The sequence below is a fragment of the Protopterus annectens genome, chromosome 14.part0, assembly GCF_019279795.1.
Source record: "Protopterus annectens isolate FY-2018-M chromosome 14.part0, PAN1.0, whole genome shotgun sequence".
NCBI lineage: Eukaryota > Metazoa > Chordata > Ceratodontiformes > Protopteridae > Protopterus > Protopterus annectens.
In genome coordinates this window covers 1022498395-1022524822 of record NC_056748.1, presented here as the reverse complement: position 1 = coordinate 1022524822, position 26428 = coordinate 1022498395, and the positions used below count along the sequence as shown (strand labels likewise).

Sequence of the window (26428 nt, the reverse complement as noted above, 5' to 3'; positions counted from 1 at the left end):
TGCTTCAGGCCAGCTGTCAGTATGACTACAGAATGTTAAAAGTAGTCACAATGGCCTTGGCTTTGTCAGAAATGTGTGTGTCAAAAATGAGACCACTGAGTTTTTAACCAGTGATTAGACAGTTTAACAGGTGATAACACTAGTGGAATCTCCCTTTTTGGCTATAAAACGTTACTGGTGTTATGCTTCTTCCAGGGGATCCCTGCATGTCAGCAGCTTCTCCTCCATTGCTTGACCCCACATAAAGAAGAATGGACAGATGATAAAATCAGCAAAAGGAGAGAAGTATTGCTGGAACTGAATTCATCTTCAAGTCTTGTTGAGTACCTTCACGAAGTGGACCCTGTTTCAGAAAATCTCACCAAGATAACACTGATATATAGACTGTATTTTATATAGTATATATCATAGACAGAAGTAGGTTAAAAAATAAAGAAGATAGCTGGGTGCACAAGTCCCAGGACAGAAAAGTGGCCAACCCTGGTAGGCGCATTGGTTCCAGGATTGGAAAAAATGATAGTGTAGAATGCTCAAGACATGGAAATATTCCTACATTTGGGCTAGGCCAGGCCCAAGGGGAGGATGGACCCCCCTGTTATAGAAGGAAGTAACAGTCCACAAGAATCACAAAAACTGATAGCCAAAAGAGAGCCATACAGACGATAGAGTGGACTATTGAGTAAAAGAAAGAAATGATGTATTGTTACTATTATGCAAGAAGCCCAGAACTTCTAGATAAAGGATATACGAAAAGATTAAGAAAAAAATTAGAGGAAAGAAAAATACTTCCACAAGAAAAAACTGTCTGAAGCGTCAAATAAAAATTTGTGTTCATTAATACAACAGATCCAGGAAAAACACTATATAGATTAAGAAACCTTGTGCCGTTTAGAAAAAGAAGCGACTGATAAAGTGTGAAAATTTAAAGAACAAAATTTAGAGATGTTTGAAGGGTATAAAAAAGAAATATTGACATGGGAAAGAGAGATCTAATATGGTGCAATATTTATGCAAAGGAGAAAGCAAAATTAGTCAACACAAAAAAGGCAACGCCAAAGATACGCAAAGAGAAATATAGGCAAAGGCATCCAGATATGGAAAATTTCACAATAAAAAAATAAAATCACAATGATGGAATGTAGAACAGAAGATTAGTCAAGTAGAAGAAAAAATAAAATCTAAAGTTATGAGATATTTGCAGAGTGAAGGATTCAGTGTAGAAAGTCTAACAAAGCATGATGGAACTAGTCCCCAAAGTAAGGAGAAACAAGAGGAGCAGGAAACATCTGAAGAAGAAATATGGACATGGGAAAGAAAAAGAGATTTAATATGGAGCAATATTTATACAAAGGAGAAAGCAAAACTAATCAATGCAAAAAAGCAGCACCAAAAATAGTTGATGAGAAATACAGGCAAAGACATCTGGATATGGTAAATTTTACAATACAAAAAATAAGAAAACAAAGAGGAAAGATAGAAAAAAGGATTAGTGATGGAGAAGTTAAAGAAATAGAAACTGAGGTTATGGATTATGTGCAAAGTGAAGGTTTTAGTGTAGAAAATTTAACGCAGATAACACAACAGGATAGAGCAATGGAGACCTTAATTAAGGAGAAACCAGTGGAGTGGAAGCATCTAATCAGTTGACATATGAAGGTACTTTGGAGCCTCCCATAGGAAACCAGTACAAATGTTCAGTTGGAGCTGTACAGCAAGGGAAAGAACAGGAAACTGTGGCAACTCTGACACAGTCAATGTCGTGGAGTGATAGGCCAGTGAGTTCCCATATGAAAGAGCAACACATGACACAGGGTGAAACTGAAGAGAATGTGGCACAGCAAAATGCTCTGAAACTTTATATAGAATGCCCGCAGGAAATGGAGAGCAAAGAATGTGCCCTCAGTTTAGAAGAAAATGATTTAAGAGAAGAGTTGCTTGATTTAGTATAGATGGATAGACATATTAAGAAAGAAATAGACTGCAGAAGGTCAATAAAACCCAAAAGTTAGAAGTTCGATAAAACAACTGAACACAGTAATTAAGACTGTCCATAGAGAGTCCTGCAAAATAACAGAAGTAAACAGGATACATTACTGAGCAGCCAACTTAACAACCGATACAATCCTACCACAAGAACACAGGGTAGTAAGGGAAAAGGGGAGAAATCGAATGGCATTAAGGAAGTATCGAAAGAGAAAACTATAAAGTAATTAAGACAAAAAGTGTCACTGTTAGAAGAGTATTGAAGGATGGAACACATGAACAAAAATACATCTTTGAAAATTTAGCCATGAGTAAGATCTATTTATATGCACATTGCGAACAGAAACCAGCCTAGCGAACAACAGGAAAATCAATCCTCCTACTTGAGTGAACCTGCAAGCTATCCTAAAAACTATAGACCAATAACCTGCCTTCTGACAATGTGTAAACTATACACTAGAATTGATGCTGACAGAGTTTATAGTCATTTAGAAGAAAACTCAATTATGGCAACAGAACAAAAGGGTAATAAAAGAAAGTTATATGCTGCTATTTTTACAGTGATTAGTTTTGCTTTTTAATGAATGTAATTTTTTATTTGAAGCTTCTGACAGTTTTTCTTGTGGAAGCATTTTTCTTTCTTCTAGTTTCACTCAATTTTTTTGTCTATCTTTTGTCTGGAAATTCTGGGCTTCTTGCATAACAGTAACAATACATCATTTATTTATTTTATTCAGTAATCCACTCTATCATCTGTATGGCTCTTTTTTGGCCTATCAGTTTTTGTGATTGTTACGGACTTCTACTTCCTTCTACAACAGGGGGGGCCATCCTCCTCCTGGGCCTGGCCTAGCCCTGTTGTAGGAATATTTCCATGTCTAGAAGATTCAGCACTTACATTTTTTCCAGTCCTGGTACCAGTGTACTTACCAGGATTGGGCACATTTTTATCCTGGGACTTGTGCACCCAGCTATCTTCTTTATTTTGAAACCTACATCTGTCCATAATATATGCTGTATAAAATATAATGTGTATATCAGTGCCATCTTGGGGAGATTTTTGTGAAAAACAGGGTCCACCTCATGAAGGTACTCACCAAGACTTGAGGATAAATTCAATTCCAGCAATACTTTTCTCCTTTTGCTAATTTTAGTATCTCTCCATTCAGACCCAAAAGGTTGGCAATGGCTTCCGGTTCTGTGTGGGTGATGCCATTTACAATAAGTTCTGTGCATTATGGCATATTTCCCTTTAGGTTACGGACATAGCTGTAGAAAGCTTTGTGGTGATTGTTTGCCTCAGAAGCTATTTTTTCTTTAAATTTATTCTTCAAGGTATTATCTTCCTGTTTAAATTGGTCAGGGGGGCTTTTAATTTGCTGGGCTTTGCTCCTCCTACACCTGGCCAAGATTGTTTTCTTTTGTTGTATAACAGATTGATATTATGATTCCAGCAGAGGGCTTGTCTTTTGAGTTTGTCTTATACTTAATACAAGTGGGCACAGCTCACTCTATACAGCTATCAGTATGGCTGTACAGAGATTTTGTAAGTAGTTGAGCATATGCTGTGGTGTTTAGTGGGTTTGGGAGTGCTTGGAATTTAGCCAAGCTGTCATTTAGTAGACAGTTTAGCCACAGAATAGTTCCTAAAGGTTTTTAGTTTCTCTGGGTCCCCAGGTTTAATTTTTATTTCAAGCAATGCTGCCTTAAGGTTAGATTTGCTGAGTCAGAGCATTGTATTGGGTGAAGAACATCACTCCCCATGTTTGTGAGTACAATATCAAGGATGTTTGTATCCCTACTAGGAGAATGGACCAACTGTTCCAGGATGTTGGTATTAATGAAGTTTAGGAATCACTGGGCTTGTGCATTACAAGTGGTAAAAATTCCCAATGAGGGGTAGTTGAGATCCCCAATGAAGATTGTATTGGGTTGAACAGTGAAGGACGTTAGTACACTGAGATAGGTAGAATGGGTTTTCTGGGACTTGGAAGGGGACTTATATGATGCAAGGATATGGTACAACACCGTGTTTATGGTGAGTTGCACATGTATGTGTCACATTGGGTCATACACTTTAACTAGTCTGGATGTGAGATTGGTCTTAATATAGACTGACACTCCTCCGCCTTTATTTCTCTGCTGTGCATTAGCTGGCCAAAAGGTGTGAAAGGCATTATAACCTTTGTATTGTTGGGGTACTCTCAGCGATGTTTAAACCATGTCTCCATTACTACCCAGATGTCTACACTTTCCACGGAGAGAAAGGCTTGCAGGGAGTGGAGTTTCTTGTTAAAACTTCTAGCATTGAGGAGTGCAATCTTTGGGATATTCCTTTGTAGGTTCAGTTAAGTCTGGAGGTTTATCATTTTGGCATTGCCTAAAAAAAGGTACTATGGAAGTGGAAAGGGTCTTTGCCAATATCCAAAAGCCTTGAGGGGATAAGTGCAGACCATCCCTGGCAAAGCAGACTGATCTGTCAGCCATGTCTTCCCAGGCTGTCAAATATTGTACCCCCTTGGATTGACACCAGAAGTTAAGCTAGTTGTTAAAATCAAACATTTTCTGTTAGCAAAGTGGCATCTTCCTTGGAGAAGGTAGTATGCTGCTAAGTGCTAGGCACGTACCTGCTTGGAGCACATAATCGGTGAGCTTGATATTGTCAAGGAAGGTATGTGTCACGTCATTAGCACCCATGTGGGCTATGACAGAGTCACACTGATACCTGTGCTTCAATGACCTGAGTGCCTGCATGATTTGATGCATCCTAGTCCTGGAAAGGCAGCTAATCATTACTGCCTCCTCACTTAGTCTGGATATAGATATGTCTCACTGTAGAACCAACAATGACCAGGAAATTTATCTGTGCGCTGGTTTACCTTAAGGGCTTAGCAGTAGAGGCAATGAATACAGTATTACTGTATATATATACTGTGTAGCTGTGGGTGGTGTTTTCATGGAATGTTTACGTGATGATTGAGGACTTTCTGTTTTTCATTGTGCTGTGCAGGAAGTCTTAGTGTTTTAGGAAGTTTGTCTGTAAGTGCCTCAGCATAAGTAATTTTATCTGTAGGGTCTTTACCCTGTGCAGCAGGCATGGTATTGTACTAATGTAGATATGACATTGACAGCTGTGTCTGAAAAACACTTTTGCATAGTCTCTGTGTCAAGATAAATTACTTTTTATTTATTTCTAATGTTGCAATCAGTTCATACAGAGTACAGAAATGTGAGTTTAAAAACTCACTATGTTGTTTTGTTGTTGGATCCTAATAACTAAAGAAATATTTTTTTCTGAATAAGTGCCCTACAACTTCTGAAATGGAAGGACGCCAGTTAACTTGTAAACTCATGCAATCAAGAACCATTAATGCAAATATGAGTGTTACAAGAAGACATTTATTACAAGAAACTTATCCTGCACTTACTGGTCTGTCTCTTGCCTTACTTTAGATCCCTTCAAATTACAATTCCCTTACCATCACCCCCTAGAATAAGATGTTTTGTAAGTCTGTATATGTCTGTTAAAAACAGGCTAACTATAGACAGTGATATATTACGTATCTACATATTATAGCTCTAAGCACTACTTAAACAATGTTGGCATTACAAGAACATCAAATGCTGAGTGTATAACTACTAAATACATTATGCACAGCAATTCCTTACTAAATACATTGTACACACCAGTTCCTTTGACTACTCTTCAAGCCACCATAATAGGAAGAGAGAAAAGACAGATTACTTAAGTGTGGTTTTCATCCATTCCTGCATCTGTAAGGCATCTTAAGATCAGCAACACTAAAACAAATAAAACTATATTCTCATTTTCTGTGAATTTAACATTTAACTGCATTACCTTTTCATTTTGCTGAGGTATGCAGGCTTTGCAAGGGACTTCATTTCAACCATCTTTAGGCACTAAGGAACAATGCAGCAACAAGCCTGTTTAGCATTTATGTCAGAATATCATTAGCTATTATAGCAATAACCCACGCCTGGGTGTGGGTAATGCTGGATTTACCCACGGTTGGTGTGGTTTGGTCACGGTGAGCCGAGTGGCCAAACAAAGACAACCGTGGGTTAATCCAGCATTACCCACACCCAGAAATGGGTTATTGCTATTATACAATGACATTATTTAAGAAAAAAATAATTACTTTTCTTAAATAATGGCATTGTATAATGCCTCTTTGCTGCCTTTCCGCAGCTGTCTGGTATTCTGCGGAAGTTCTGATGTGCTGCGCATGCATATACTTACGCAGTACATCAGAGCTGTGGGCAAAAGCAACAGAGAAAGCAAGATCTCCATTGCTTTTTACAACCTGTCTCACTATGTTAAACGAGATCTTGCGTTCTCCGTTGCTGTAAAAAAAAAAGTTATACTAATGGAAAATGTCCGGGCGACTGGACCTTTTGCCATTACTATAACTCTGATTTACAGTGTGCACGCTGACCAATCAGCGTGCACGTTTTGGAATATTAATGGGGGTCATTGTATAATAGTCTGTAACCTGTCAGTAAAACTGGGTAGTTTTTAAAACATATTCATTTTGACATACAGTGTCTACTCAGATTAATCACCTATGCTGCTTATTTAGAGTAGCTTAAATGGTACAAACCGAGTTCACTTAAGAGATTCAATATCTACTGCAAACTCGAGGTCACATGCTACATAAGAACCAGCTGATTGTTGCATTCTCTTACAAATTTTGATCTTTGCTCAGTCTGGATATTGTGTAGTATACACTTCTATAAATCAATGCTTTTTTTAAGATCAGTTTCAGTCGATTCATATAGAGTAAAGAAATGTGTGAGAGTTTAGAAACTCACTATGTTCTGTTATTTTGCAATAATTCAGAAATGCAGTGAAAAAGCAGTTAAACAGTTTTGTATGTTAACCCTACCATAGGCTGTAATTTGCCCTACTTTATTGTGCTGTTGAAATGATAAACAGACTAGTGCTCCATTTTAGATTGACCTAAGACTGCACAAAGATGGTGACACCACATGAAAAAATAGCATATTTGTTGAGCAGCATACACTAATTGGTACAAGAGATAGAATTCATACTAAGGCCTTTAGTCAGTCAGTCAATTAGTTACATGTAATTATTTAGAGCAAATACGTGGGTTGAGCTACAGGGGCCTCCATGACCTACTTAAAAAAGAAAAACTCAAACTACAGATAGAGATAAAAGTTAATTCTATGACACTAGTTCATGTAAATTTGCAGTGCATATACAGAAAAGTAAATTTAGGCAGGATTTCAGGTGTGAATTGAATAGTTAGTTAAAAGACTACGGACATAAGGAAAAAGGAACATTTGTTATATATGAGCTGAATTCCCAATATATTTTTGTCAGCTATGAGACTACAGGAATGCCATATTCAGTATATGAGGAGCATCTCTGTTGCCAGGGCTTTGTATGTTTCATTTGTAAGGAGGAGAGTAGCCGGAAAACAAGCTTTTTAGTATGGAAAGAAGTTTTATCCACATGGAGTCGATAAGCAAGAAGAGAGAGAGACAGCTGAAACAAAAATGATCCCCAGGTTTTTGAAGGACTGTACTATTTTAAGAGTCAGCTCAATGGGCCAGTGATGGCTAAATTTTGTAGGATTTGACTTCTGCTGGGAGAAGTCCCAAACAGCATGGATTTGATTTTGTCAGCATTCAAGTTTAGTTATTTAGCCTCTGGCCATTATGCGAGCCATATGAGATCTTTTTGAAAGCTTTGTCTGGTGTAACCAGTGGATGCAGTCGATGGGCTGAACCTAGAAAGACCATAATTTATAACACAAAAAATAGCGGGGCCCTATAACTGGCTTTGGTGCATTATTCCAAGGAGGGTGGGACTTAATATCCTTCACTATTACTCTGCCCACAAAATTCTCAGGGTATACGCAGAGCCACTTTAGAGTCCTGCTACCTAAGCCATGAGATTTCAACTCTGACAGGAAGGGTGTAAGACTAAATCAAAGCTATTTCTTAAATAACTAAAGACTGTTCCAGTAAAGGACCCCATCTTCCAGTTTGCAAAAACAGAATTACCAAGAGAATGAATGCCTAAGTAGTGTTGTCATTTACTGAAACAAACCTGAGCATTGTGCAGTAACATATCAACACTCAAGTAACTAACTAACTGATCTGATGTAATTTTCTCTAGTGTCTTGATGAGAATTGGTAAATGGCGAGATGAGGCAGAGGTGTGAAGGGTACAGATGAAGGTTTGGGTCAACAATAATGACGGTAGATTTCCAAAGGCTAAGAATTTAGGATAAAGGCCATTTGCACCTTGGTTGCTGTGCATCTGATGGAAAGTTAGTACATTTTAAAGTGGAAAGTGAGGCTGCCTAAAGGGATGGTCGAGAGTCTGTTATTTCCAGAAGTAAGAGTATGCATAGGATAAGGGTTTGTAGATCTTGGTGAGGTAGCTTGTAAAGGATGTAGCAACATCTGCTGGGTTTTCTGCTGTATGGTCCATGTACCTAAAAGTTAACTGGAGATAAGCTGAATCATCCATATACTTGATTATTTTTACCTCAAAAATATTAGGATTATTAAAGTTCTGTTCTGTTTCTGTTTAAAAGTGTGACATTGCTTTTCTAATGCCTTTTCTAAGCCTCATTAGTGAGTGAAGTAGCCTCCAGGCATGTCTGTTTAACCCAGGTTGTATCCCTTTGTTTAAAGAGTTTGCATATTTGTGCTATGTTCCTGGGGATATTTTGAAGATGGACTCTTAAATATGAAATTTGCTCATGGAGGGGAATAACGTTAATGAAAACTTCAAAGGTAGTGTTGCAAACCATCTGTCTAAGATCTGGGGACCAGTCAGTTAAGGCCAGTATAGTAAAAAAAAAAAAAAAAAAAACTCTGATTTCTTATACAGTATTATTAACTGACAGGATATGACCAGGGGCATGTTTATGCTTATCTGAGAAATCTTTAAAGACAGGAGAGTAACTGCTTAACATGGGACACTGGAGTGATGGCGGCCAGAGTCTCTTGGATTTATTTATCATGATCCTGTCAAATATTCTGCACTTGTTATATGTTGCTGTTGCTGTTGGTGTTGGTCTGGTGAAGGATAGAACATTTTAGAAAAAATTACTTAAGGCTTGGTTTAACTGTCAGGGGACAGTGTACATTGAAATCTCCCCTCAGGATTGTATTATTTTATTTAAATGGGGGAAAATTATCTAGTGTTGTTACTTTGAATCATATGAAGAAATGGATGGGATACGACAAGCTCAAGTCTAGAGTGGGAGATGGCTGTCTTTGCAACATTCACATGCAGTCCACTTTGGTTTCTTCTGTATGTTGTCAGGAGAAATAGCAGTAAGGTGAATTTTTAGGCACTTAGAAATCAGTAAGAAGACCTCACCTCAACTTTTTACCTGGTATGAAACACTGAAAAGAATGATGTTTTGGTAATACATAAGAAAAAAGTGATTCCCTGATCATAGCTAGATGTCACTAACAACCACTTTCAGGACTTTATCCATCTTTCAAATAGAGGAAATTTGCTTATCAAATTCAATGTGTTTATTGTAGCTTAAGAAACATTTTTTATAAGACTTTAGAATGGAGATGGTAAAACAAAGTAGTACTAGTAATTGCTCTTGCTGTAATCTTGGGGAGGGGCAAGCTAGGATAAGGTACTCGGGATTGCTAACATTATGACAGCATGACGGATGTAGTTGTAGATATCAAGTAAAGATGGCATACACAACTATACAATAAAAGGTGAAAAGTATAATTTCACTGTTAGAGAGAGACCCACCGAATGTCATTAATCGAAACCTGAAGCCAGAAAAAATTGGTATTGCATAGACAGCTGGAAAAGGATAGGCAAAAAGTCAGATGATATAGATAAGCCAGTGTGGTAGGAGGCTGTGGATGTAAGCAGAAGGAGAAAGATGAGGTGATAAGAAAAGAGCAGGAGGGTGCGTCTGCATCTAGATAACTACAGCAGCTATGTATGCAGATGAAGAGTATGCAAATACAGCACTGCACATCATTAACAGAGAAATTCTATTACTAAACATTTGTTTTTTTCCTTGTTATAAATAAAGGATTTTGCTACTTATCTGAATACAGCATGATTCTTTTACTGCATGCCCGGTACATGTGTGTATTATGAACTTACATATAGCTATTACATTCATGTTACTTGTTTTGTCTTTATTTTAACTGCTATATAAATATCTGGTTAAGTGGGTCATGAATACTAATATTTATTTGATCGTGATTGTATGCATATATTTATTTCTAATGTACAGCATGTTCTTACACAGATAATCCTGTTTTGAAGGAATGCAATACAATGGCAGCAAATACAATATGTAACAACGATTTCTATGTTCTGTGCATTGACTTGATTTGTCTCTCTCACTGTCAGAGGCCTTAGTGGTTGAGATGTTTACCAGCTGGATTAGAGCCGATGCCAAACGAGGTGATGACAGATGCAGTTTCACCTCTCCATATGTCTTGCCTCAGCAGCTGCGTGTTGCAGTTTTATGTAAACATCATGTAATAACATAGCTCTTTCTTGTTCAGGGCGTTAAACATTAGTGAATATAAATAACTTGTCAGCTTCTATTTATGGGAACAAATGCATGCTGGAGGGTAGTTGTAATTCTGCAAATCACAGCTCTAAGAAAAGTAGTGTATAGGCATCTTAAAGAGGAGAAACTAGTACAACACATGCAGGGCACACAATCTGTCAATTAGCCATAGGCACAGTGGTGATATGACTTAATGGCATCATTAGATCTAGGTCACTTACAGATAAAAATTTACATTGCATCAAAACAGTCACCTTTCGTAACCTCACTCACTTTTGGTAACCTCAGTCACCTTTGCCTTATTCTTTAGTCTGTCCCAGAGGCGATGCTGCTGTGTAACAGGCATCCCGCCTTGGTTTCTTCTTAAGCAATACAGAGTGAATCATTTCTACAACTACTTTTCCTGACATTTCCTTTATTTTTATTTATTTATTTTTGTAATATTTTTATTTAAAACATGTTTACTGCAAAATACATATTGATGACTGCAAACCAAATTATAAACTATACAAATTCAAACATGAAGTGGTTATAACATTTCTATTAATTTAGGTTTGCATGCAAAACAGTATAAAGTTAGATATAAAAGAAGCATATCTATAAGAATAGGAATTCACATCAGTACAAAAAATACACAGGAAGCAGGCAGAAATACTGCAAAACAGCTAGTGAAAGACATTAAACTCAAACAAAAAAGAATCCATAAAATGCAAACAGAAGAAAAATCAAAACAACCTTAAAACCAAAATCAAAACAACCATAAAACCAATTTTATTTGCAGGTGAGCGGTATGTGGCCATCAGCTTCTTTTCATCTCTTACTCAGATATGCAGTCTGGCAGTAGAAATACAGTATAAGCCATCGAAGAACTTATTTCAGATCCACTCCTTATTCTGTTCATGATTACAGAAAAACCAGATCCAACATTTATGAACAAGCATCCATGACATTGACCAACCTGCACTTGGTAACAGTTGTTTCATTTAGTGAACTTTAAGATTATTGCCTCAATATTACAGCCTGTAATAAAATTATAACCAATCAGACTCATGTCCCTGTGAGTAATACTTAACCTTTCTGGGTATGTTACTAATTAATGTCAGAACAGAAGACAGCATACTAGTAGACACAGTATATTATGTCAAGACAAATACTTTTCTATTTTTAATGGCATCATTAAATTCTTCTGAGTTCAATTTTTAGCTATATCCATGTCAAAGACACAGTACAGTAAAGAAGGTTGCATTTTGTACTATGTTGTATAGAAACAAAGGACAATAAAAGGTTCAAAAGCAAAGTAAAGGACTGGATAAAGAGGAACATTTTTACAACAGAAAACCTCAGCACATCATCACTGGACTTGAGGTCTACACCTCAAGGTTATAAAAGGAAAGTGTAAGTGTTTGGCAGAGATGGAGTTCAGGTATGACTATTGACAAGAGCATGAGGTATCCTGGACCCACATTACCACCAGTATAAAAACAGTAGGAGTGGAAATGGGAATCAGTTTGTAGTGGTGGTCATACCATAGTGTGGTTCATTCTCTGTAGAAACTAGGCTGATAAAAAACATAGAATGGATGTTTATGGATAAAAATACAGCACGTTAGTGTGATGGAAGCATTAGGAATAAGTAACCTGAATGGTTGGTAGTAGCAAGCGTCTGTTGGTTTTGATATTAAAACCAAAATGTGTCTGGTTTTGTGGATATATTAGTGAGAAGGTGAGCCATGAACTGATTCAGTGTCTGCAGGTCAAAAGGTACCATGGCAGAGTTAGGTCACTGGTGTGGTTTATAAGCAACTTCAGGGGACTGGGTTATAAAATAAAGAAAGAAAGGATATGTACATTGTAGGATAACTGGGAGGTCAAGATAAAAATGTATTAAAATGCTACCGTGGTAGTCAGACCATCAGGCATGCTAAATTTAGTCTGTTAACAAAGGTAGGTAACTGAAGATTGGGGAAAACATTTATTCATATATAAAATGTAATAATAGACTGAAGATGGTATACTAAAAAGAGCAGAGAAGGGACTAAAACTGTACTTGATCAAGCAGAAATACTGAAAGATTTTTCATCTAATGTTGTTACATAGGTTAATAGGTATGTACTATACTAGCATAGTGGAGAAAGAAGATTGTTCTATCTTTTTCAGGCCAACAAAGGGGTAGATGGAAAGATGATGAAATGACTTGTGTCTAAAAAGGATCTGGTGATCTGTTCTCATTGAACTTAAATGTGTAAAACCTATGAACAGAACTTGATCTCATTATACTTGGTAGAAGAAACGAGAGAAGCACATGCAAAACCACTGGAGATGGTGGGTATCATCTATCATAGACAAGTGAGGCAGATGTGATCCTCTAACAAAAAAAGAGAGTCTGTGAAGGAGCCAGGCAGCTATAGGCCTGTCAGTCTCACTTACTGCATCCAGAGAAAGGCAAAATTGAGCATACTGAAGAGGATGGTAGAGGATGTCCTGAATGCTATATTCTACTGCATGGACAACTGCTGTACATCATGCAGGAATGGCCATGTCAATCAACTCATGACACATTTTATAAGTGAACCACTTCCTAAGATGAGTAAGAGGAAAACCATTAACAAGCAGCATAGGTATGAGCATTTGCAGAAGTTAAATGGTATAGAATGAGTATGGTAATGTGGGAAGGGGGGCTGTCTGATGGACAGAATGGAGAGCTTGTAGAGGGTGTTAGTTAAGGAGAATCAGTAAGGGACAAGCTGGTAACTTCTGTAATAATGAACAGTGTATCACTGGTCTCAAGGCGGATCCTGATAATAATACTACTGAAAAACCTAAACACATCCATTTCTCCACACAGGGCAAATTATCCTACTTAGTGGCACAGAACAAATGTGAAGGTGAATAAACAGCATACAGCTGGGTTTTGCCATGTAGTAGTCAAGGATGTTCATGTGTGGGAAGCAGGGAGGGCAAATGTGTTACATATAGCTGCTTGTAAGGAACACAAGAAGGAAAGGACCAGGAAGCCATACCATACATAAACTGACTCAGTCTGCACAATGCAGGAAGGAATGACCTTAGCCCATAGGCTATTTTGTTGTAGGTATTTCATAGTGGGCTTAAAGGAGCACAGATTAGTCTCCCTCCTGGTGCAGTAACATCTGAAGTACTGTATCCAATTTTAGAGGTCATTCTTAGAAAGTGACAGTAGGCTTCTAGTATTGCAAAACACAGTTACCAGATTGAGTTGCACAGAAGAGCTACAGACTGGAAAAACTCTCATTGAATTGTGACTGTAAGGTATATGGGACATGGAATTCTATATGCATTCATAGAAGTCTTGTGGGCAGATGCCAAGACATACACTGAGAGAGAAGAATGAAGAGAAAGTGGAGCCTTGACTGAAAATGGAACAGAGATATTTGGTAGCAGTGCAAAGAAATATTTATTCAAGGCCAAAGAAGAGGCCCTAGAATGCCTTCTTTGGAAAAATGCAGAGCAACCAAAAGTTTGAAAGGTGCATGGACACTTAGAACAGGAGTAGAGGGAGAAGTCTCTACAGAAAAGTGAGTTACAATAGCCCCACAGATGTGATGGATACTTACGTTAATTCATTTAGCAAGTCAGCTCTGAGGCACAGAGGCACAAAGTGCTATGACCCTGATCACATGATTTTGACCAATAGTCCAGACACTTAAGGAACTAATAAGTGGTCGGTGAGGAGTGCTGAATGAGATCATGTCTGCTCACCTCCCTCAGTGTGGGAAGGAGGGTGTAACAGCATGCTAGAGTTGTGGCTTTCTGTAGAAAATGGGAAATGAATGTGGAACATGATCAGAGTTTGACTACTGTTTTTTTTTAATTATCAGCAGTTAAAGGAAGATTTCTGTTGCCTTTTCTCCAATGTTGTGTGACCATAGAGTTGAAAAATGTAAGTTATGTGGGGTTAGGTGTCTAACTCCACACAGGGGGTGCAGTAGGGTTGCCACCTTTTAACAAGGCCAAAGTGGGGCATGGGGGTGCGGCCAATGTGGTAGGGGTGTGGCCAATATGACACGGGTCACACACCCACCACAACATCACCAGAGGTGTTAAAGGAGATGCAGTATTACAGTTATGGATACAACATTGTGACATTACAGCATACTGAAAACTCAAACCATTTAAATGAAGTGAACTATTACTGCAAAAACACACATTACTCACCTGTAACAGTAAATAAACTTTAAAGGAATAAAAAACACACTACTCATTAAACAGACACTTGTTTATTTAAAAAGTTAAAAAATTCATAAACCAACCATGACTATTCAGAAAGAAAACTTAAAAAAAATCTACATACTACATACAAGCCAAGTATAAAATTAAGACTTTTTATTGTCAATTAAAGCTAAAGCAAAGAAAAAACACAAAACTACATACTGTACCCTAGTACTACATACTGCACACTAGCAAATTAACACTAAACAAAGAAAAACACAAAATTACAAACTGCACCCTAGTACTTTATACTGCACACTAGTACACTAAATCACTTTTTTTTAAAGTGTATTTTGAATTTGATTTTCATGGCTTGAAGACGGGCCCGATTTAAAACAATATTTGAGCAAAAGTCACAACATTTCATCCAGTAATTTACAGTCATCATTAATTTGACATTTAACAAGTCCACACTACATCGGTTTCACACATCTGTCCATTTACCTTTAACCAAAGAAAAAACTATTTCTGCAAATGCGTTTGAGGTCGGTATAGATAAAACCCTAGCAATTACCAGATATAGTGTAGTCAGTTGGGTTCAGGCTCTTCTTTAAAAAGATTCAGCCACTTCTCTCCTGGGGTCAAGCTTGTGTTACATAACTGTTCGAGAAAGGGACTAATTGCCAAGTAGTCCCTAAAAAGATAATCTTCATCTACATCCTGCAGACTCAGGGCAGTGGTCACATTAAGTAAGTCACTGAAAGCAAAGGGCTCATTTAGAGATAATTTAGACAGTGTAAACAAGTAGTTGCTTTCAGTATAATCAAACCACAGTTCCAGGTACTTCACTGCTGTCTCCAAGAGCACAATGAAGTCTCTTTTCAGTTTGTTAGCAGAAGTGCTATCTAATGTGCTCATAAGTGCACTAAGTTTCCCTCCAAAGAAAGCACCTTCAGCTCTTGCCTGCAGTTTTTGCTTGAGAGAGACCATTACAGGAAATGTTTCCATGGCAGTAAGGGCTGATTTTGCTAATGTACTTATATGTTCATTGAAATCCACAAGAATAGTACTGAGAAAGTGCAAATAGTACTGGGGCAGCATAGGCAATGCATTCTCACCATGTTCATTAGCTGAAAAGTACTGCCATATCTGCCGAGGGGTCTCCTCTTCTCCCTGGGAGAGGAAATAGGACTGGAGCACTGGAAGATTTTTCACTATTCTTTCAATGGCTGGGAGTAGTGACAGCCACCTTGTTGGCACATGTCTTAACAGACTCTCAAATTCCATGCCACAAAACTCAAAGAAGTCTTTCAAGTCTCTGGTCCTTGTGGCAGAACCTGCGAAGTGGTTGAAAAGTTTCATTACAAATACTTCCACGTCGTATAGTAGTTGTGCTGCAGCTTTTTTGGCTGCATTGTGAGTGATGTGGGCAACACAGTTAGTCTTCTGGAGTGATGGGCACTTTACTTTTAATCTGGTATACACACCAGATTTCTTCCCATAGTTCACACTGGCATTATCAGCCCCATAAGCTGAAATGCTGTTCCAGGGCAAGGAGTGCCTTTCCATAATGTTGGAAATTTGCTGTGAAATAGCCTGTGCAGATTCATCAGGGTCTTAAGTCCAAAAGGCCTTTCACCACCCCTTCTTCTTTAGAAAAATATCTCACAACAAGTGGAAATAATTTTATGTTCCCCTTGTTGGAAGCATCTGATGAAATTGCAAATGAAGTGCCTGGTTTTTGAAGGTCATGCAGGAGGCATTCCAATGTGTGTGGTCCCAAAACATTTTTGACTATGGCTTCAGCCTTGGTCCTTCCACAAGGTAGTTTCTTTGCAGTGGCCGAGTCACTGTACACCTGGATGGCCAACTTTACTGCACAGTCCAAGCTGTTATAGGAAATATTGTGCTTAACAGCATGGAACACCTCAGAGGCTTCTGCTGCAATGATCCTAAGTTCTGGTCCCTCGAGGTTTGTGTTCGTTGCCCACTTTGTCATCAGGTGACTGGATTTAGCTTAAAGAATAGCAGTCTTATGTTGTTCAGTTGCCTCATGTCGTGCAACATTGTTTCTTCCACCATGGGTCACTAGAAATTCTCTCTTGCAGTACCTGCAGAATGCTTTGACATCACTGCATCTCTCGATCCAGTCGAATTCTGTTTTCCAAACATCCTGCCACTTGCACATTCTCTTGTTGCTGGTTGGCTGTGATGAAGCTGCTGCTCTCTTCATGCTTGAATCTGTACTTACCTGATATGCAACATGTTTATCAAAACTGTGTTAGTAGGGTGCAGTAACATACTGCTGCCTGATATGCAACATATTTACCAACACTGTGTTAGTAGGGTGCAGTAACATACTGCTGCCTGATATGCAACATATTTACCAACACTGTGTTAGTAGGTGCAGTAACATACTGCTGCCTGATATGCAACATGTTTACCAAAACTGTGTTAGTAGGGTGCAGTAACATACTGCTGCACAGCACAAATGAACTGGCTCAAAAAACATTGGCACACGAAAGAACTAGCTCAGAAAACAGTGGCATGCAAAAGAACTGGCTCGAAAAACATTGGCACGCAAAAGAACTGGCTCAAAAAACATTGGCATGTGAAAGAACTGGCCTGAAAAACATTGGCACTTGAAAGAACTGGCTTGAAAAACACTGCCATGTGAAAAAAATGGCTTGAAAAACAGAGGCACTCAAAAAATGGCTTGAAAAACAGTGGCACTCAAAAAAACTGGCTGGAAAAACAGTGGCACTTGAAAAAACTGACTTGAAAAACATTGGCACTCAAAAGAACTGGCTCGAAAAACATTGGCATGTGAAAAAACTGAGGAATGGAGCAGAAAAGAGTTATTACAAAAAGTTTGAAAAAGGTCAAATAGTAAATGAGGTAATGTAGGGGGCATTTTGGCCATTGAAAACTAACATTAACACAGCTTGTAGAAAATGAAATGCATTATTTTTACCACCGGACATGCCCCCCACCTCACCCCACCCCTCAAGAAAAAAAGTTAACCACATTCACTGAACCAAAAAAACACTAAAATGAATGAGAATGCACAGTGGATACCATAGACCTGATTTAGCTTTTGACCACAGCAGTTAAAAGAAATGTATGGCAGTAATTTACACAGCGCAACGATCTATTAATGAACATGCCCAACAGCAGCACTGGTCATAATCGGATTATAATGAAAACAGTACATTGTAAGTTTATTGAAGACATCACTAAAACACAAAATACAAACTTTGCTACTTATAAAAGCAAACTATGCTGTAACAACGACATGGTTTAGCACAATCTCAAATATACTGCATTAACTTCTGAGCATGCATCCACAAAAAAAAAGAAATAAATAAACAGGAAAAAAGTCTGTAAACATTTTACCATTTAAAAATACTTCTTGCAAAAGAAGTAAAATAAACTGCAATGTACAGCAGACTCCATGGGCTCCTTTTACCTCAAAACATAGCAATTAAGAGTAATTTACCCAGTACAGCGATGCAATAAACAGGCCCAAGTAACAGCAGCACACCCATATTCACATTACAAGCAAAGCAGGACACTTTAACCTTATTAAAAATGCATAAAAAATTAAATGCACACATTTACAAGTATAAATGAAAACAATCTTGAAACAGCTTTGGCAAGTTGGCAACATGTACCTACTAGAATAATAAATGCACTAGATTAACTGTTAACATTCCCCCTCAAAAGGTAGACTTGTACCACATACACATTGACGTGCAAGAACTAACAGGAAAAATTACCCAAACAGTATATCCTAACTTCCTGAAAACAGCATTAAATTGCACACATTTCCACACAAAAAAGTGCAAACTATGCTCGAACATTTTCTGTCTGCAAAGAGAAAATACCCAGGAAAAAGCTACGACCATAGAAATACATCACTACCCCCACCAGAAATAAACAAAACTTCTATACACACAGTTCAGCCTTTTAAAAGTAATGCTTCCAAATCATACCCCCAAGAACAATAACAATTACATATACATACAGGTTTTATACCTTTAAAAACTACTACTCAATAATCTCAAAATAACCACTGCACAGATTTAAATACTGCGTATTCCACCCCCATCTACCTCTAAACATTAAAAACTTAAATAAAGCACAATATTCCTATTTTAAATAAATAAAGCCACATAATACTATGTTATGTACTTACCACTATCACAATTTTTGCTGGGCTAGCTTGCTTCCTTCCTGCTGGAATGTCTATTTGGATGACTGGCTCTATCTGCTCAAGTGGCTGGGCTGGCTGGCAGGCTCCCTTGCTGGCTGGCTGGCTGGCTGGATTCTTTGCTGGCTGGCTGGCTTCTTTGCTTGCTGGCTGGCTAGCTTCTTTGCTGGCTGGCTGGCTTCTTTGCTGGCTGGCTGGCTGGCTTTTTTGCTGGTTGGCTTCTTGGCTGGCTGGCTTCTTGGCTGGCTTCTTTGCTGGCTAGGGTTAGAAATTTCAGACCTTAAGACAAGTATTTCCTTCGCAGCTGTAGAGCACTAAGACAAAACTGCTCTACAGCTGCGACATTTATTGGGCTCTTCGAGGTGAATCCCCACTCCCTCCAATCCCTGCAGCCAATTACTACTTGAATTACACCACCCGGACCTAGCAGGGAATCCCTCTAACTGGAGGTCCGGGTTGGTGATGTAGCCGCATTGCCATGGAAAAAAATTGAAGTATTTTTGGCTTTTCCACGACAACAGCAATTCGAGAGCGTGAAAAGGGGAAAACTGGACTTTTAAATTCCCACTGTCTGTGAATGCAGGAAATGGGATGAGAAGGCTCAACCTGTGAGTGTCCCGCTGACAACGGGATGGGTGCCCCCTACAAAAAAAGCTTTTGTTGCTGTTTGCTGTAAGAGGCTTTCAGTGAATATTCATCCTGCCTAAAGTCCACTCTTGAAGTATCCACAATTAGTACCCCACAAGACCTGACAACTAGCAACTCCAAAACACTCATCACAAAAGTCCAGCTTAACAAGCACAAATCTGTAAACATAGCATGTATCTATATTCCCCCAGGTGATAACACAGACACCTTAGAAGGTACCCTCTAATGGCTATCCACTAACCACCCCCAAGAAACTATTATTCTCGGGGACTTCAATATCGACTGGAAAACATGTTCATCAAACTACCCCAACACCCATATTAACTTACATGGCTTCTCCCAGATTATTACTTCCCCTACCAGAATCAATAAGCCCAACAATAAGGAAAGTATCCTAGATTGGATATTAATAAATAACAAACCCGAGTCATACAAATCAGGCACCCTACCTGAGGACATGAGTGACCACCTCCTAACCTATATAATCAGAAAAAGGAATGACATGCTTCATCAAACCACCATTAAAACCCTTAGGAATACTAAAAACTTTAACCTGACTAATTTCCAGGCCGAACTTAACTCATGCAAATGGTCCAATCTTAAACTACTTCCCCTTGATGAAGCAGTCTCAGACTTCAATGCTAGATTCCTTGTCATCTTAGACAGGCATGCTCCTAAATAAACAATCAGAACCAAAAACAAAATAGCTCCATGACTAACCAATGGTACTAGACAAAAACATATTGCTAGAAACACAGCATGGACCTCCTGGAGAACCACCAAATCCCCACAAGCCCACATTAGATACAAACAATTGAGAAATGAGGCAAAAAAAGTCCATTGTGCTAGACAAACAAAACTACTATTTCAATTTACAGCAAAAGCCCAAAATCAATCACAAAAATTCTGGTCAGGCCTTAATAAACTGTTCCTCTCAGGTAAATCCTCAACCCCCACCCCCTCAACTACCCTACATCTACCCCTAAATGTGTTGCAAAGACCTTTAATACTTTCTTCACAGAAACAGTGCAGTCACTAGCTAATAATTTATCTCCCAACACCTCTAATGCTACCACATCCACTCAGGAAAACTTACTTCCCTTCAAATTTGATCCTATCCCCACAGACTATATTAAGTCCCTACGTAAGAAACTAAAACCCGCCACCCTGGCAGCAGACCTACTTCCTGCAGAATCTCTACAAAAGGCCGCTAATGAAATAGCATCCCCTACCTCACAGCTAGAGGTTCTCCCGTTTGATTCTCATCTGGAGCTCCTTCTGTGTGGAGTCTGCACGTCCTCCCCGCGGTCGAGTGGCATTCAAAAGACATGCGTGAATGGGCGTGCCTTCGTTGAAGGTTGGGCATCGAGCTGGCACCTCGGCACCATAAAAATCTACTGCCAATCATTAGCGGACCAGAGTTCCGCTGTGGAGACCCCTAACTGGGAAAAGCCGAAAGAAGAAGATCTCCATCTTAATCAGTCATACTATCCACGAATCTTACATCCCCTCCATCTGGAAAATCTCCCACATTATTCCACTTCATAAAGGGGGAAATTCCAGTGAACTCTCTAACTATAGACCTATAGCCATCCTATCTCCCCTAGCCAAAATAATGGAAAAATGCATACATAAGCAAATTCTAACTTACCTTATTCAGAATACTCCCCTAGCCCCATCCCAGCATGGCTTTAGACCTGCCCATAGTACAACAACTGCCCTTCTCTCCTTTTCTCACACAATAAATCAAAACTGTAATCACAACAAGCTATCCTCGCTCCTCTTTCTTGACCTATCCAAAGCATTCGACATGGTGAATCACCACCTACTCTTAGACACACTAAAATCACTTTGCTCAGACAACCTAGTAATCAACTGGTTCCACTCTTACCTGCATGGCAGATGACAAGCTGTACTATGGAAAGACAATCTATTTCCCCTTCTACCTGTCACCCTTGGTGTCCCCCAAGAATCTATATTGGGTCCCCTCCTTTTCTCCATATTCATTAATGACCTACCCAAATTTAGCCCAGATGCTACATGTATTCAGTATGCAGATGACTCCATGCTTATCTACTCTGCCTCCACCCCCACAGAACTACACTCCCTATCCCAAATCACCTTCAACAAAGTAGAGGACTGGCTCAATAGTTGCCGTCTCCTACTGAACCCAAACAAAACCAAACTACTACTTTTCTCCCCTACCCATAAGCTAACATCACCAATTATTACAATCTCATCTAACAATGGCACCATAATCTCTCCAGAACCTTGCACAAAACTTCTTGGTGTAATCATCGATAATAATCTGAAGTATGATGCTCATATAGACAAAACCATCAAAACAGTTAACAAAAAACTGGGCTTCTTGTATAGGATTAAACAATTCCTAACCCCATCTGCCAGAACTGCCATAGCTTGGACACATCTCCTATCAACCCTTCTCTACACCTCACCCATCTTCGTAAACCTAAGCTAGTCAAACCTTAACAAATTTACTAGCTGCTATAACAATATAGCTAGATTCGCCACAGGCTCAGCCTACAGAACTCATCACTGTCAGAATCTTCACACATTAGACTGGCTAGAACTACCCAATCAGCTCCAGTATAACCAACTCATAGTTATTCATAAAATCCTCTACCAACCTAACAGTACACCCATTCTGACTAATATTATCACCCCCTACAACAGCCTAGCATCCCTCTGCTCATCCAACAGAATGCTAGTACAATCTGCCAAAGCCACCAACTCAGCTGGAGAATCAATATTCTCCAACACTGCTGGAAAAAAAATAAACTCACTTCCTGCAGAACTAACCACTACATCCTCCTTACCCAATTCAAAATATCCCTAAAGAAACACATAAACAGGCATTGGCTATGTCCATGTCTCTACCCAGAGTTGTTGTTGTCTTTCGGCATTTCCCAGTTAGGGGTCGCCACAGCGAAACTCCGGTCTGCTAATGATTGGCAGTAGATTTTCACAAACGCTGAGCTGCCAGCTCAACGTTCAACCTTCAGTGAAGGCATGCCCATTTATGCATGTCTTTTGAACGCCCACCAAACCGCGGGGAGGACATGCAGACTCCACACAGAAGGCACTCCCCACACTCCAGCCGAGAATCAAATGGGAAAACCTCTTGCTGTGAGGCAACAACGCTACCTCTGCACCACCGCGGCATTTAGTAACCCAAAAAAAACCCACAACTCATATAGGAGAAATACCCAATAATAACCTTTCTCTACCCAGACTATATACACTTCTCAACAACCATTAGAATATTATTGTCAGGAAGATAACTTGCCATCCTAGCCATTCTAAGGCTATGTTCTTCAACCCCTCTACATTTAATTTCCAACAACTTCCCTTCTTAACTAACCACCTTTTTTCTCTTGACTGTCATCCTTAAATTCAATTTGTGAATACTTTTCTTTCTACACACTTCAATGCTGTGAAATGATGTCTCTGCATATTTCATACCATAAACCTTCAATGCTGCTTGATTACAGTGTAATCTTTACTATATATTGTCAGTTATTTTTTAAATTTTAATGTTTCAGATTTCAATGTAACCACAACCTTAGAGTGTCACTTTTTTTTTTGCACATGTGGAGCTTTTCTCCCCGGGCCTCTGCTGAAAATGGACATGTATCCAGTGGGACTCTCCCGGTTAACAAACGTAAAATAAAAATAAATAAAAATAAAAAAATATTTTTCACAGTATTTTTCTTTGGAGAAGTGTTGTGAGATAAATAATCATGAAGCCAATGAATGCCAAAAATGTTATCCAGTTCTGGTGTATGGAGAATATAGAGGAGTATGTCATAGCAGGTCCCTATCAGTTCATGTTATCCAGTTCTGGTGTATGGAGAATATAGAGGAGTATGTCATAGCAGGTCCCTATCAGTTCAGTGAAAAATCAGTTCAGCGAACGGCATTTTCACTGCACTTACATCAAACATGCCATTAGTCGAACTGTTAACACTGAGATCGCGGTACAGTGAGGATAGGGAAATTTGCCCTTTCTCCACTGTAGTGTGACCTTGGAGTTGGTATATATAATTAGCAGGGGGTGTTTAAGTCAATGAATGGCATTTCTGATGAAATGCCATTCACTGAAGTGTCACTGATGAAGTGATATAGACCTGTCACAACAGAGATGTAGGGTAGGTTCCCTGATAATTCCCACTGCATGCCCAACCAGCTACATCATCCACCATACAAAAGGGGCTAGTACTTAACTAATCCAGCAACAGGCCATTTAATAATTCTTCCAGAGGCAGTTTGATGACACTGAAAACTCCTTCCCTCATTATCTCCAGCATCACTGACTAAGCAGAATTTCCCTCAGTGTGGGGGTGCAGGCAGATGAAGTCTGGTAACAGAGGGCAGAGAAGATGCAAACAGTAAAATGGAAAGTAGAACCTAAAATAAGATGTATGGCTACAGTAGAAACTCCATAGTACAATCCCTGAGCTGGCAGGAAAAAAAATTAACTTCTTTAAGCAACTTTGCATTCGATATGTATCGAAAAACTTATTTAAGTAGCTATATATGTTCACATTTATCCCTATAATTGTTAAACATAATACATAACATAGCTGTTTCTCATTTACTTCATGAAAGAAAGCTTTTGGAGATATTTATATTCTTGACAAAGGATGTTTCCTTATCTGACACACTGGATTGCTACTTGTTAAGAAATGATTTTACTAACACTAGAAATTCTTAGCTCGGCAGTGACACAACGTGGTTATGAAACTATGCTAATCATTTAGTTAATTTGTTGACTGACATTATTTCAGATCAGCTGGTGTGCGCAGCCCTTGGAAGCTATAAATGTCCAGTATCCAAACAGTGATACTATTTACTGCTTAGAAAGTGAATATCCTCTTTCCCTTACACCACATATTGTGGGATAAGTAAAAAGCAGTGTGGTATTACAGTCTCCTGCTTCAGTGCTTGATCTGGAATTTTAGACAGCAACAACAGGTTGTTCAGACTTGAGTATTTAGGAAGCTTTGCTAAACAATTATAATATCCTGTGCTTGCTTAAACTCATTTTAATGGAGGACTGTCAGTGGTGTACACTCTTGGGTACGATCTATCTCCAACACTAGCTTTATGGTAATAAATGGAATTCCGTTGATGCCACTGATGAGTAGTTGTTAGAATTGACACACAGCATATTGTTTGCTTCTGTTTACTCAGGTACCATGTGCTTTAAAGACCTCCCTAATTTTTTGATCTATATTCTGCAGAACAACCTTTAGTAAGAGGTCAAAAAACATTCAGCTGTGTTACATAAGCATTAGAACAGATCTTATTTTTTCCATTTCAGAAGTCTCATCAATGTATTCACCTTTATTTCAGGTCAGTGCAGCTGAATGGACAACCGCTGGTGATGCTCAACAACGAGACGTTTCCAGCGTTGATGCCACGCACCATTCGACCTGGAAGGACACTGATTATGCCACCACTTTCCATTGGCTTCTACGTAGTTAAAAATGTTTATGCAGTTGCCTGTAGGTATCGGTAGTGACAAGATGGACACACCATTACTAAAATATCTGGAGATGAACTTACACAAGACACTTCTACAGTCAAAATGTACAACAGAAAAGAGCCCTGTGCCACAACGTATGCATATTTTCAGACACTTGTTTTAATCAGTCCACCTCCAGAATTTATGTAACTTATGATTAAGCTTTTTCTTCCATTCATATGATGACAAATTCAGACTGTTACGGCGGGGAAAGGAGAGGGTATGCCAAAACTGTATCAGATCCACTCACCTGTTGTATCGCATCAAGCAGCTGTTAGATAATCGATCCACTCATGCATGCTGTCTGTCTTCAAGAAAACTATAGATGCTGTGAATAAACATTCTTAATGCATTTATGTATGGCCAAAACCACCTTTAACCTTAGAAAAGACTGCTGCATTCCATCAACATAATCAAAATCCCTTGAACCCCCTCCCTTTCCCCATCTTAACTGTGTTTCGTCTACTTGACCTTTGAGTACATCCATTATGAACTGCGTTTTCAATATGACAGGATTCTTTCTGAATGTGTAGTTTATCTAAGGAAGAGTACAAAATGTCCCTTTTAATACATTATTTGAGGTAAATCTTTGCTACAATGTTTATTTATTTATTTTTCATTTCCAGTGTCTTACTGTCAGCCATAGAAACTAATCTATAACCAGAAGAAAAGTATTTTGAAAGACCACATCCCCTTTTTTTACTTTCCTGTTTTTCATATATTTCTTCAAATGTTGCACTGAACAAAATTCCATAAACTGAAGTTTGTACAGCTGCCTTGTTTGTACTCCAGTATTTCTATAGCCCAAGAGAGAATTGTGTTGAGTTTCATTGGTCCATATTGCTGTTTTCTGACTATAATGGTTGTGTGATCTAGTCCCACACTATAAGCTCAAGTTTTTCTTCACTGTTGCAAATATATACCTGTGTAATGTCAAATGCCATGTTGTACTGCAAACAATGTTTAAATAATATTTGCATCGCTATGTTCAGAGATAATATTCTGCATTAATCTTGTTGTAAATGTCATGTCTTAAATTATATTTTATGAAATAAATGAAAAACACTTAAAAACTAGAAAAATAAAAACTGTCAGTGTTTTGCTGCTGTGGTTCTCTGTATCAGATTACATAAATGGTAATGCTGTTAAGAGATGCTAGCAGGGAAATTCCTTAGTCTGCTATGTATTGTAAAATATAGTCAAAGTATTCTGGAAAGAAAGATGCTGTTTGTAGAAATGATGAAGCCAGTTTAGTGTTGCAAAGAATGTTTCCATCTGTAAT

The 26428-nt window shown here is 38.6% G+C and overlaps 1 protein-coding gene across 1 annotated transcript in view; it reads left to right on the top strand.

Moving 5' to 3' along the window:
- Window positions 1–26195, top strand: part of HPSE2 (heparanase 2 (inactive)) — a 2291060-nt gene extending 2264865 nt beyond the window's left edge. The window contains exon 12 of the mRNA XM_044056830.1: window positions 24975–26195. Coding sequence (XP_043912765.1) covers window positions 24975–25140 — 166 coding nt within the window. The 3' untranslated portion in view covers window positions 25141–26195. The remainder of the gene's footprint in view (window positions 1–24974) is intronic.
- Window positions 26196–26428: the final 233 nt, after the last annotated feature.